The sequence below is a fragment of the Octopus bimaculoides genome, chromosome 1 (assembly GCF_046866305.1).
Source record: "Octopus bimaculoides isolate indiv1 chromosome 1, ASM4686630v1, whole genome shotgun sequence".
Taxonomy (NCBI): Eukaryota; Metazoa; Mollusca; class Cephalopoda; order Octopoda; family Octopodidae; genus Octopus; species Octopus bimaculoides.
In genome coordinates this window covers 113314981-113329705 of record NC_142928.1, presented here as the reverse complement: position 1 = coordinate 113329705, position 14725 = coordinate 113314981, and the positions used below count along the sequence as shown (strand labels likewise).

At 35.6% G+C, this 14725-nt stretch overlaps 1 protein-coding gene across 2 annotated transcripts in view; it reads right to left on the bottom strand.

The window, feature by feature from the left end:
- The window catches only part of LOC106880055 (F-actin-uncapping protein LRRC16A), a 547921-nt gene that overhangs the window by 473138 nt on the left and 60058 nt on the right, over positions 1 to 14725 (bottom strand). For both annotated transcript variants that reach the window (XM_089356189.1, XM_089356195.1), the window contains exons 6-7: positions 9769 to 9844; positions 8347 to 8435 (exon numbers count right to left, since the gene is read on the bottom strand). In XM_089356189.1, the coding sequence (XP_089212315.1) occupies positions 8347 to 8435; positions 9769 to 9844 (165 nt within the window). The remainder of the gene's footprint in view (positions 1 to 8346; positions 8436 to 9768; positions 9845 to 14725) is intronic.

Here is a 14725-nt window from a genome sequence, read left to right as displayed (position 1 = left end):
GGCTTCCCTTGTTGATGTTGTTGGAATCTCATATTGTGTCTCTTCTTGTTTACTTTCCTTCCTTTTCTTTAACAGATTCTTTGGTGGTGAGTCCACATCTTCTTTCCTTTTTTTTTTCTATTTACCACCGTATATTCCTCCTCTACCTTCTCCAGACACTTCTCACTTACTGGGGTCATCACTTCAGCATTTTGCTCCCACTCCTCAGCCTGCTGCTGCTGTTCCTTTTCTCCTTTATCTTCATTCTGGGGACACCTTGCTCTCATGTGTCCCCTCATTCCACACTGGTAACAGGTTGGTGGTCTTCCCTCCACCACTACTCTCAATCTTAAATCTTCCGGTAGTATCACCCCCTCCACTATCTTGTGCTAGTCTTGTAAACTGACTTGGATAGTCACTTCTAGGCCATATCTCCATCAGTTCACCTCTTTCAACCTCGTTATTTTCAACACTTTTACATCCTCTTCCATATTATTCATAATGGCTGCCACCAGCCACACCTCCTCAATCTCTGCGGGTACTCTGCCAATCCCTACCCTAGCCACTTGTTTGCCACAGTAAGTTGGCAGAAGTACCCACTCTGGTGTCCTTAGTGTCACAGTGGAGTGATTTATCGCTTCTTGCTCACTAGTGAACCTCACCTCCACTGTGCTGTACCTTCTCCCTCTGGTGTAGAATGTTGTGAGGCATTTTATCACATTCAAACACTCCTCTATTGCCTCTACTGTGGCTATTTCTATTTTTACATTGCTGTGGACAGCGTTCTATATACCACTGTCCGCTTCATTACACTAGCTGTAAAATCTTGCCATGGGGTCAACCTCAAACGGGTTCCCCACTTCTCAATCAGTCCACTGAATTCCTTCAACTTCCTTTGCTCCATCTTCACCTCTCAAACCTGTAATACGTCTGCAGTTAAACTTCTTCCAGTGGCTGAAGCATAGCTGCCAGCTGGAACTGGTTCGCACTCTATCCTTCTTTTTTCTTCTACTTCACCCATAAATGGGGAAGAAAAACAATTATAAATTCAGAGCAAGAAACAGCAACTAACAATTCAACAATTTAACAATGAGGCTCACCTTTATGGGAGACCTTCAACAAATGATTAACAATGTGACTCACGTCTAACAGGGATCAAAAATGATTAAACTGAACAGAAAACACTGGTGTGAACCTCACTTACTCACACCACTACTATTTATATGTAGTGGTCCAGTCCATTCTCAGTAGGGGGTGTCGTACTCTTGAACAACACCATCCAACCCATACAGCATGGACAATGGACATTGCACCAGCATGACCGCAGCCACTTGGCTGAAACACATAAATAAATATATATATATATATATATATATATATATATATATATATATATATATATATATATATATATATATATATATATATATATATATATATATATATATTTCATTTATCTTTTCTTTGTTTCAGTCACTAAACTATGCCACTGCCTTGAAGAACTTTTTTTTTAGTCAAATGAATTGACCCCAGTACTTATTTGTCTTAAAGCCTGGTACTTATTCTGTTAGTCCCTTTTACCAAACTGCTAAGTTATGGGGACATAAACACACCAACACTGGTTGCCAAGCAGTGGTGGGGGACAAATACAGACACAAAGACACATGACATTGATATATATATATATATATATATATATATATATATATATATATATATATATATATATATATATATATATGTGTGTGTGTGTGTGTGTGTGTGTGTATGTACATCAGGCTTCTTTCAGTTTCCATCTACCAAATCGACTCACAAACATTTGCATATAACTGTGGGATTGATAAAGAAGCCAAATCAATCTGAGAAAATACAAAAATAGGCTTGGGTATCCCGATTAAGTAAAACAAATATGTAAATGCTTAAAAGTCACTTAATAAATTTATTAAATGCATAAAAGAGTATTATCCCATCTAAATTCTATTTTAGTCTATAATTCAAAGAAAACTAAAACTTTATAACAAAATATTTCAAGAATATTTTTGTATTTTTCTGAATTATTTTTCTTTCACTTCCAATCCTGAAATTACATGTATCTAGAACAACAGACTGCTGAAATTCCATCATCTATATATTTTCAAAAAAGAAAAATTTAAACATAAATCCAAAGGCAGAGTTTGTGCTGAAGCACACAATTTAACCAGCTATATGGGTTTTATTTTTTGGGTTCTTTTTCTTTTTTCATTTATATTTTACAAACTAACATAGGCGTAGGAGTGGCTGTGTGGTAAGTAGTTTGCTTACCAACCACATGGTTCCAGGTTCAGTCCCACTGCGTGGCACCTTGGACCAGTGTCTTCTACTATAGCCTCAGGCCGACCAAGGCCTTGTCAGTGGATTTGGTAGACGGAAACTGACAAGAAGCCCGTTGTATATATGTATATGTATATATATGTGTGTGTGTGTGTTTGTGTGTGTGTGTGTCTGTCCCCCCAACATCGCTTGACAACCGATGCTGGTGTGTTTACGTCCCCGTAACTTAGCGGTTCAGCAAAAGAGACCAGTAAAGTATGTACTAGGCTTACAAAGAATAAGTCCTGGGGTCGATTTGTTCAACTAAAGGTGGTGCTCCAGCATGGCTGCAGTCAAATGATTAAAACAAGTAAAAGAGTATCATCATTGTAAAAAGATTATAATTTTAAAATAATAAAAAAATGGAAAATGAAAAGAAGTTGATCATAATTTCATGCTTCTGTAAGATGCAAGACAAATGACAACTTTGTTTTAACACATCCCACAAAATTTAGTGATGAGGGAATGGGTAACTTTAACAAAATTCAAAGCAAAGTTTTTTGTTTTTAAAAATTCATAAACACTAGAGTTTGAAAAGCTTAAATATGTGAGAAAGTTGTTGAAAAACAAGCAAAATAGTCATGGCCAGTTAAATAGCTTTGTGTTAAAACTGTGTAAAGTAAAAAAAATTAAACTTTTTAACAAAAATCCCACCTCCTTAGATTTGGTTATTTCCACTGCATTACAAACATAATAAAAGTGCAAAATGAGGAAAAAAAGATGATGAAATTTCCAAAATAAAATTGTAGGCAATTTTAAAAAATGGAATTTTGGAGGAATTTTTTTCTTTACAGAAAGTTAATTTAATTGTATGACAAATATAAACACTAAAAGTAATGAAAAATATGTATTCAAAGACATCAGTTTAATTGTGATTGCTATTCTGAAATAATAATGAAAACAAAGAGTCTAGACAGAGTTATGAAAGAAATATTTAGTTACAGGAAAGTAACTTCAGGTACACGACAAAGAAAGTGGCCAATGGATAAAGTTGGGAGGAGAATGGTGAATATCAGCTTGGAGAAGGGAGGGTAGAGGAACTAGGATTGGGTCAGGGAGGTGATAGATGGTAGTACAGATGATGTGGAGCATGGGCTTTATGCAAGAGATGCACAGTGCTAGGGATGAGGGGAGATGAACATAAACAATGGAAGACTGCCATTGGCAGAATGAAAAGGTGTACAGGGGAAGAGTGAAGATGAGGGGCACTCAGTGGAAAATAAGATGGTAGGGACGATACCAAAACGGTGAGATACAAAGGAAGTGACTCATAGTTACAACAGCTAAGTGAATAGTGCCAATGAGTGGAGGGGTGTGTATTAAGATGAGTAGTGAGGAAAAGAGACACATTTGGGGCATTGGGTCAGGGGCTTAGACACAAATGGTAAGCTTTTGGAACTTCATTTATGCTACGATGGATAGGTCTTCTTGAGCATAGTAAATCACCAGTCATCTTAATCTTTTGTCATCTCTGTGATACTCAACAACTGGATGTCATATTTTACATCCCACACCTTTCTCAGTCTCCCTCTTCCACAGGTTCCATCCACATTTAGTGATCAGTACTTCTTTCTGCAGCTGTCCTCATTCATATGCTTCACATGACCATACCAGTGCAGTCTTCTGTCTTGCACACTACATCTGATGCCTCTTATGTTCAACTTTTCTCTAAACACACTTGCTCTTTGATGCACATCCAGCAAAGCATGCTAGCTTTATTTTTTCCTAGCCTTCACATGTTCTCTCCATTTATGGCCCATGTTTTATTACCATGTATGCAAGCATCATACAATCTATTGTTCACTCTAAGATAGAGGCCTTTTTATTACCGACAGACATAATACCTCACTAAGCTTTCTCATACTTTCCCTGTTAACCTTCTTGTTATTCCACTACATCTCTTATGTGTCCACAGTTTGCTTTTCGTACATCATACAAAATTTATCCTTACACCTTTTCTACATAGCAAACAGTGCCATTTTCACGAAGAGATTTGTAATTTGTGTTTTCCTGCTAAGTAGAACTTTGGTTTTTGCTAAGTTAAACTTATGGCCTTTGATTCTAGGTATTGCTTTCATGCTTGGAATTTCATTTCTAATTCTTCTACAGATTCAGCTATAAGAACAAGGTCATCAACATAGAGGGAGTTCCCACAGTATTAAACTCTTTTGCTATGTCCTGGAAGACTACAATAAACAGGAGGAGGACTGAGAACCAAACCCTGGTGAACTCCTACCTGCTCACTAAATTTCTTATTGAACTCATTGCCAATTTTCACCTTACTGACAGCAGCCCTGTACATGGCTTGGATGGTTATCACCAGCCATTCAACATCTGCAGTGACCATCAGATGAGGGAGGAAGGAACTCTGTCAAAAGCTTACTGCATGTTGACAAATGCCAAGTACAGCAGTTTATTTTTCATTAGATACTTCTGCAGTTGCCTTACTAGAAAGAGAGCATAAGTAGTGTTTCTCCCTGGCACAAAACCATATTGTATTTCATCTAAGCTAATTCTCTTTCTAATTAGTTGAGTTATAATCCTTTTTTATAACATTCATGACCTGGTCCAGCAATTTGATACCACTGTAATTATTTCTCTCTAAGGCATCACCTTTACCCTTTTTACAGTTGATTATAATATTGTTGCATTAGTTATTTTGTATGATGCCTTCCTGAACAACCTAGGCCATATTCCACTCTGCAAGATATTTTAAGCATCTTAGTAATTCCTGATGGGCAGGGAGCTTAATTGCTCTCCATAGCCTTAATTGCTTTATCTAGCACACCGCTGTCAAAATAGATAGCTGGTCCCTCTGTCAGGTTTACATTAGGAAGACTCTCCTCCTATGCATTCTCAACATAGTGCCTCTCATACTGGCACTTTCATGCGTTTTATTTATTTTTACAGAATCACTCAGAGCAAGTGTACCATCAGCCATCTATACACACTTCTCTTCTACAACATCATGATTTTCTCAGACAAACTGTCTAGCATTTTCGATCACCTCACACCTCTAGCCTGCATGCTGTAGAATATAGGCAAACCTCTTACTTTCTGCTTCTCTCCTTGCCAGATAAACCTGTCACCTACCTTCTCTTCTAGCTACCTGAAATATTTCTCTGCTACCCCCATTCTTCCAACCCCTTCAAGCCTGTCTCTTTACTTTTATGGCTTGTCTACTTCACTCTTCCATCACCAACATGACCACTAAAATATAACAACAAAAAACAATTTTTAAGTGAAGATTATGAATATTTTTTTTCTTTTGACTTGTACAAATGACTGAGCAACACAGCCAGCATAGAGTCATAGCAGCTGCTAAAAATAATCAATCATTAAAACATGGAATTTTGAAGAAATTTTTCTTCCAGAATGGGAATATCAAGTGTTTGACAAACTGGAATAATGCAAAATTATGAAAAATTATAAAAAGAAATTTTGGATTAATAGTGATAGCCATTCTGAAACTCTGCCCATTTACATCTTTATTTCTGTGATGAGTGAATGAGTAGGCTCTGGAAATATCTAAAGGACTGATAATCTGCTAAGATTTGTGGTGTGGCCTCTGCACAGTGGGTGCACATTATTACATAGATTGTAACACTTTGGTAACCACCTGAGAGAGGGATCCAAATTCTAGAAAAAAGTTTTGTTTCTACATTTAGACTACCAAAGATTAAAAAATTGAAGAACCTTCATATCAATTTAAGCTATTGAAAATAGTGCTAAGTAAAGAGTTTTACCTTACATAAAAACTACTTAAACAAATACATTTTATCATTAATGAAACAGTTCTGGTCATCAAAGCGTCTGGTATTTAGACCACCAAAGATTAAACTAAAAAAGATTAGAATTTTATATTTCTTTTTCTGTAATTATATTTATATATATTAGCACTTTTATGATGGTTGTGTTTGTAGGGCCTCCAGAAAATTGCTTTGCCAGGGGGTCTATAATGCTACTTAGACAGCTCTGTGTTATGTATCATTTTTTTTTTATTTTGCTACTTTCATTAATAGAAGTTCCAGGGGAAATTCCACAGCTATTTTGGAAAATTGGGTGATCCTTCCTTTTCTTATTCCAGTTTCACATTTGTTAATAAAAATAGCATTTCCTAAGATGCTGGTTTGAATCATTTTGGGGATGGAGTCATTTTATTGGTGAAGGCTGTTCTCTTGCAATAAAGATGTGTGGATGTGAAGAGTTCATTATAGAAATCTTTTGATTTAGGGATATATCAGTAAAATATCAATGAAATTGAAACCAACAATAATGTGGAATGTATAAAAAATAACTTTGTTTCCCTGATTTATAATGTCTTATTTTCCCCTATGCAACTGTAATAAATTAACTAAATGGTGTTGAAATAATAAAAGAAAATGTATAACAATAACCTACTTTTATGCATGACTACTGAATGACATTCCAGTCAGTCAAGTTATTCAAATTATTTTTGTACATTTGTCATTACTGTCGGTTCATTTTCATTACATGAAGGCTCGAAAGAAAAAAATTAAAATACATGACAAATTTATATCTCAAAAGAAATGAAGTCAGTATGCTCAGCTGGATGGGTAGTGTCAGTGTGCATATACAACAGAGTGTAAGTGATTTGAGAGAAAAACTGGGTATACAAGGCATCAGATGTAGTGTGCAAGAAAGAAGACTACACTGCTATGGTCATGTAATGCATACAAATGAAGACAGGTGCATCAAGAAGTGCTGAGCGCTAATCATGGAGGGAACATGTGGAAGGGGTAGAACCAGGTAGACAAAGGACAAGGTGGTGAGAAAGGATCTTCAGATGTAGGGCCTCACAGAGGGGATGACAGTGGACAGAGACTTGTAGTGGTTTTCTGTGCTTGAGAAGATACATCAAGCTAAGTAAAAATGTGGTTATCCCCTGCATCCCTCTTCTGCTGAGCTTTCTGCTGGTGCAACATAAAAAGCACCTGTGTTGGTGCCACATAGAAGCACATGTTGGTGCTGCATAAAAGCATTCAGTACACTGCAAAGTGGTTGGCACTAGAAAGGGCGTCCAGCAATAGAAACCATGCCAAAACATACATGGAGCCTGGGCAATTCTCCAGCTGCTGTCAAACTGTTCAACCCATGCCAGCATGGAAAATGGACTTTAAACAATGATGATTATTTTATTGTATGTCTCTAAATCAAAAGATCACCTTTATTTTACAAATTTAAAAATAATTCATCATTTAATGACCATCTTCCATGCTGGGATGGGTTAGATGGTTTGAAAGGAGCTGACCAAGCTCTACTGTCTATTTTGACATGGCTTCTATGGCTGGATGCCCTTCCTAATGCCAACCACTTCAGAGTGGAATGGGTGCTTTTCAAGTGACACCAACAGTGGATAGGTCTATTTTGGCATGGTTTTTATGGTTGGATGCCCTTCCTAATGCCAACTATTTAAACTTTCTATATGCAAACTTACCAATTTCAATTACATGCGATGGAAGGGATTTGAGATATAAACTTGCCATGTATTTTAATTTTTGCATATAGAGATCTACTGAACTAGAAGTGCCTCAAGCCTTCCAAGGTTTAAATCTAGCCCTGACTATGTACATACTTACAAACAAATGGACCTTTTTTTTTAACAATTAGTCAAGGAGGGAAGAACAGTGTGCATAATTCTTTTGCATTTTTGTGGGGAGAAGCAATGGAAGTTATCCTCATACCAGAGAAAGCTTGCACACAAGGACCAACTGGTGGTGTTAAATGGAGCAGCAGAGTAAGTATACTACCTAAAGACTAAGAATACTATAAACCAAAACAAATACCACAAGGCATCTTCTGATGTTCTAAAAATTCCATCCATCTACTACCCTTGACTATTAATGTGTTTTATGAACCCCTCCAAAAGAGATAAAAAGCAAAGCTGACCAATGTAAGATCTGAACTTAGAAAACAGACTTCCAGGAAAAATACTGCACTGGTCTAATAAACTTACCAATATAGACTTATATATAAACTTCTGTATGTCATACTTACGATTTGATTCCAGTATTGCTAAGACTGAGTTCTTCCAACACACTATTCTTTTTGAAGACTTTGACAATTTCGGATGCAACGTCACTTGTCTAAAAAGATAATTTAGATTAGGAAGTATGAACAAACTTTAAAATCATTCAATTGATTACTAAATTACTCAAACATCAACAAAGAAATTTTATTTAATACAACAAAAAAGCAAATGTGTTCACTCTTTTTAAGAAGATATATTCAGTTTATTTCTAGATTAAATATTTTAAATCAAGTCTAAATATAGAAAATGTTTATTACAATTAATTACTCATCATCTTTGTCTGTAATCATTGTTACTTAAAATCAAACCGGCATTATGAAGCAAGTACTAAGACATGGCTTTAGCTGTGATGGTTAGAAATAAAGACATAACCACTGAACAGCATGGGATTGAAAATACCAAGTAACTCATCTAAACAGAAATATTTTGAATTTTGACTATACTGAAGCACATGAAACTGAAAGAGGTTGATATTATTATATGTTGGTTGTCAAGTCCATATTTTCTTCTCAGAAGATTTTAAACCAAAAATATTTTTGAACAAGCAATATATCCTTCCACAATAAATTAGAAGCAAAAGCAGCCACCATCATTGACTATATAGTTCACAAACTACTGACTACAATAGCCCAAAACTCATTCATTGCTCTCTTCCATTTATTGTAATTAGAGAGCAAGGAAAAAATCAAGAAGCATTTATGCACTGAAAAGCTTTTACTAACAAGTAGATACCACTAACTATTGCTAGTGGCAACAGCAATATCAAGTTATACTTTCTCATTAATGTATTAATTAGATAAGCTGAGTTAGTTAGAAGGTGTAACTAAATCCTGTTATCTAAATAATATCCACAGTGCAGAATGAAAGTGGATTAAGTGAAAGTATAGCTCAAGATGGAAGAACTTCAAAAGAACTGTAAGGTGTGATTTGAAGGTGATTGAACTATTTTTAACAACAAAAGTGCTTATGTAGAGACTCCCTCACTTGCCTCTACTGATGACAAAGGGTAGCTCTCTTCAGGCAATATAAAGCATACATGCCTCAAGAATGTAATATTGTAAGACAGAGTAACAATACTAAAATAAGAAATTTTAATTAAGAAAAATTTGATTCATTGTGATGAGATGAATCACTGTCTAAATGACTGATACTGGCAGGAGAAAAGACAGAAAAATTAAATTTAATTGAAATTAATCATTAATAGAATGCAAAGTGGGGAGTAAGTGTGATAACAGCAAATACCAAATTCCAAAAATATGTATGACTCATTGGTTCTTGTTATGTATTACTTTCCATTCTTTTAAAGATATATACCTAAGTGAGCAAAGAGTAAAATAAATCTCAACCATGCAATTGCATGCACACACATATGAAGTAATTAGACTTACTAGTCGTACATTCTTTGCATTTATGCCAGTAAACCAAGAGTTGTTCTCCAATGATGAAATAATTGGTAACAAATCTCTGAAAGAAATTAAACCCAAAGAAATTAAACTGAGGCTGAATAAATATATATCATTGATTTTCAGAGAAAACGTATGAGAGGATCATTCAAGCAACTGTTGTACACATGGTCATACACAACTTCTAAATATCATTAGTTTCTGTTTCATGGGGCTGCTGATCCAATTCCCAGTCCTTTTCCAGAAAAAAAAAGCACACTGGTATATTATAGATATATAAATTGTTTAGAGAGATAACATGTCAATGATTCATTAGGCCAGATAAATGATTTAAAAAAGGGTTTAACATGACTGGTATTTAATTTAGTAGACTCTGGCAGCATTTGACACACATCATCTACCAATTATTCAACACAAATTAGCAGGGAACTCAACTGAAGACCAAACAATCTGATATATTTAAATGAGTTATCTATATGAAATAGGTGGATTTTGTGTATGATAGTATTTATCTAACTAGAGTCAGTGCTTTCATAATGGGAAAATGATATGGCTTCTCAACATGATTCCTATAGACCAGGCACAAAACACTTTGAAGATGGTGGGAGGGGCCTACATAACACATACCAAAGTGGAAGGCAGAGGTAAAAGTGATGGCAATGATGATGTATATGCACACACACACATGTGTGTGTGTGTGTGTGTGTGTGTAGAAAATAAGTGAGCTGGTGTTTACCACATGAAGAACTTCCACAGATATCAATTATCAAACAACTTGAAAATCCACAAATACCCACTGAGTACTTATAATGATAAATATTTAAAAAATGGAGTTAGCAAATCGTTTTAATGCTTCATTTACGATTGTTTCATCATAATCCATCTTGTGTAATACTGTAATCATTTCAGCAACTACTGATTAATTTCCATGAGCCATGTAAGATTGGCTCATGGAAACTGCACATAATTCATCAGTTACACACCAAAAAAATATGCTGATGGGTTTTAAAATCTAAATATATACACATCAAATTAGGCTTGTCCACATGAACAAATTTATGAAATAGAAACAAATGGATGCAAGGAATCATGTTCATTAAGGATAATTATCTGCCTTACTGTGTCCATAAATTAGATGTTAAGATATCCTGGCTCTTTTAGTAGCCTCTTTATTTTACAATCAAGTCAGACTTATGGTCTAAATGTCACGTCTCACATTCTAATCCAATAACAAAGATGATTCTGTCCCATAAAAACTTCTCTACATTCATTCACTCATGCATCTATTTTATACACACTCTTATAAAAAAAACTTAATCAAAAATATATAGACACACAGACACTATCAATAGCTTGCTCTCTTTCTTTCTCTCTCTCTCTCATGTTAATAAAACTATATATTTCTTCACTCATTAAAAAAAGAAAAATATGTCTATAAAAACACACAATCATGAATATCCCCACAGATATATTGTTAGCTCCTCTTACATCTCCATACGCACAAAATTAAATACTTATGTTACATAAAGGTTTATAATTAATACATACACATAGGTGCAGTGTAGCTGTGTGGTAAGAAGCTTGCTTCCCTACCACATGGTTCTCGGTTCAGTCCCACTGTGTGGCACCTGGGGCCAGAGTGTTCTACTATAGCCTTGGGCTGACCAAAGCCTTGTGAGTGGATTTGGTAGACGGAAACTGAAAGAAGCCTGTTGTGTATATATGTGTGTCTGTGTTCCCCAACCATCACTTGACAACCGATGTTGGTGTGTTTACATCCACCTAGCCTAGCAGTTCGACAAAATAGACCAATAGAATAAGTACAATGCTTTAGTTGGCTCGAGGCTATAATAAAAAATACTTGCCCAAGGTGCCACGAAGTGGGACTGAACCCAGAACCATGTGGTTAGGAAGCAAGGTTTTTACCACACAACCACACCTGTTCGTTGTTCCCCACTGATTGAGTTGTAGAGGAAGATTAAAATTTCATTGTCAAATGCAATTGAAAGCAAGGTACATGATGTATCGATTATGCATGGTGGCACGTGAAAAACAACATTCAAGTGTGGACATTGCCAGTGCTGCCGGACTGGCTCCCAAGCAGGTAGCACATAAAAACACTTTTTCAGCGTGGTCGTTGCCAGAACCGCCTGACTGGCCCTCGTGCCGGTGGCACGTAAAAGCACTCACTACACTCTCAGAGTGATTGCTGTTAGGAAGGGCATCCAGCTGTAGAAACTTTGCCAGATCAGATTGAGCGTGGTGCAGCCTCTGGCTCACCAGTCCTCAGTCAAACCGTCCAACCCATGCCAGCATGGAAAGCGGACGTTAAACGATGATGATGATGATGATGACCAAATATAGAAAGTTAAGTCCTTGTACAACAATAGCAAGTAGGTTATTATTTTCCAGGATAGTTACTGGTTATGCTTCATTCAAGTATTTTACAGAGGAAAACTCCTTGCATATGGGTTTCAGATGGTAAATTCTATAGAACATACAAATATTTTCAAAGATTAATAGGATGCACATAGTCCTTAAAATGATAGTTGCTAGATTATTGAGAACTTGATTCAAAATTGGCTGGATTATACCTTTTGAAGGTTTTTCTTAATAGATGTTGGCATCTTATAAGTTCCAAATACTTATTAATTAACTTTCTTGATAACAATATTCAGATTGTTTCCACAAATTGCAAATTCCACTTCCACCATCAAATGGAAAGGTGGCTGTAGGATAGATCAGGAGATACTATAGTCAATTTTCTTCATAATTAGTTACCAAATTAGTTTTGACAGGGAGGTACTATACTCCTTGTTTTTATTTCTAAACAAGGCAATATGGTTCCTCAATCTGCTTTTGAAGCAACCAGTGGTCACTCCTAAATATCTATATATGATACACATAGATGCAGCGTGGCTGTGTGCTAAGAAGATATTATGTGTTTGGACTGAGCATTCATATACAATATTCTTGTGGAAATAGTTATTGCCTAAAGGACATGCATTAAAATTCACATTATTATTGATCCTACTCTTACAATGACTACTACTACTACTACTACTACTACTACTACTGTTATTATCCCTATCATTATCGTTGTTGTTGTTATTATTATTATTAATATCATTATTATTATTATTCAGTGTGTTAAATTATAAGGCACTAAAAGAGAATGACTTCCCCCAGACACAACAAAATACTATTCAGTAGTTTTACTTTTATTACATATTTTCACTGTACTACTGAGCATAGCTTTGTGTGCCTTGGATATGTGCTGTGGTTTGTTTTAGTGTAGTTATTTTTACTGTATTGAAAGTGATTCATGTAGGATTTGTGCAATACCTAGCAGTACTATTTTATATATGCTATATATATTTGAAAGTCCTGGTGTTTTGGTTATGTACTTCCCTGTAGGTTTATTAACCTTGCTAATGCAGCTATTATTATAGGAATTATTTCTGTCTTCAGGCCCCAAATTCAGATTATCTCTATTCCCAGATTTTAGTATTTTAAGAGTTTCTCCATTTCTATTAGAGATACATTGTCATCTGTTGGGACTGATATGTTGATTAGAAGGCATTTTATTTTTTTGGTGGTCCCTGACAACAATATCTACCCTACTAGCCTCAATCTTTCTATCTGTGCCAATTGACGTATCACAGAGTATGACTGCTTTGTCATTTTCTCAGACTCTTTTCTGGGGTATGCCTATACTGTCTTTTCCCTGAAAATATGTATATCATGTCTTTTTCATTATAATTTATATAATTTGTCCAATGAAAGATTTTTGTTGAAAATCTACATATCTTGTCTTTCTCATAAACTCGTATTTTTCCTTCTGACTTGTTTACAATGATGGCAGCATGGCTACTACTTCTATTGGCCAGCTCTAGCTTTCTGTCACTGATCCCACTTCAAATATATTGCCTCATTTGCTTTGTTTCTCATTTACCAAACTCCCAGCTATTATAATACTACTGTCTAGACAAGCTCAAATTTGTTTTCCTTGCTTTTAATTTTGAGCCATTTTATTAAATTACAACTTGTATTTCTGCTGCCTTAAGGCTACCCTATTACATTGTCTTCAATGTTGTTTAAATCAATGCTAGTAAACATCTTCAATATAGGCTACTCTGTATGGTTTGCTTCCCCACTTTCATCAATACTGTCTCTGTCCTGAAAATATGTATATCTCATCTCTTTCATGATAATTTGTACATTTCATCCTATAAATATATTTTTTAGTGTGTTGAAAATCTATCTCACATTTCTCATAAATTTGTATATTCCATCTTGTCATGTCATGCGGCTGACTTGCTTGTTCAATCATGATGCACCCACCCATTACCATCCCCACAACCTATACTGGAAGCCTTTCTCTCATATTTGACCTTCTATGACAGAAGCCTTTCTTCTATATGAGAAAACTTTATACTATACTGGAAACCTTCCCTCTAAACTTGAAACCTTTCTTCTCTCCCCTTCTCCCACTAAATTCTCACATACATCAACAGTATTACAATAGCTAACACCCTCTGTATCAAAAATCTAAGTGACTTAAGTATCTGACTGCCACACAAGCTAGATTGACTACATTATTCCCAGAAGGTGGGATAGATGGTTGCTCATAAATGCAAAGACTTTCCCAGGTAAAGAATGCACTCCTCGCCATAGGTTTGTCATTAGTGATTTCAGACTTCAGGCTACAAGGATTTTAAGAAGCAAAACCAGTCTTGAAAAGAAAGATTTGGAAAATTAAGGATCCCTTGAATAGTCAAGAGATGTCCTAATTGAAATATTTAACATACAGGAGAAGGAGACAGAGATGTATAACATAGAGGATAACTGGAAGCTCCTACAAGATAGCCTACAGAATTTGTAGTTGGTGCAAAGTTCAAGCCAGTTCTACAGTGATATGGTGGGGAACAGTTGAGTATAC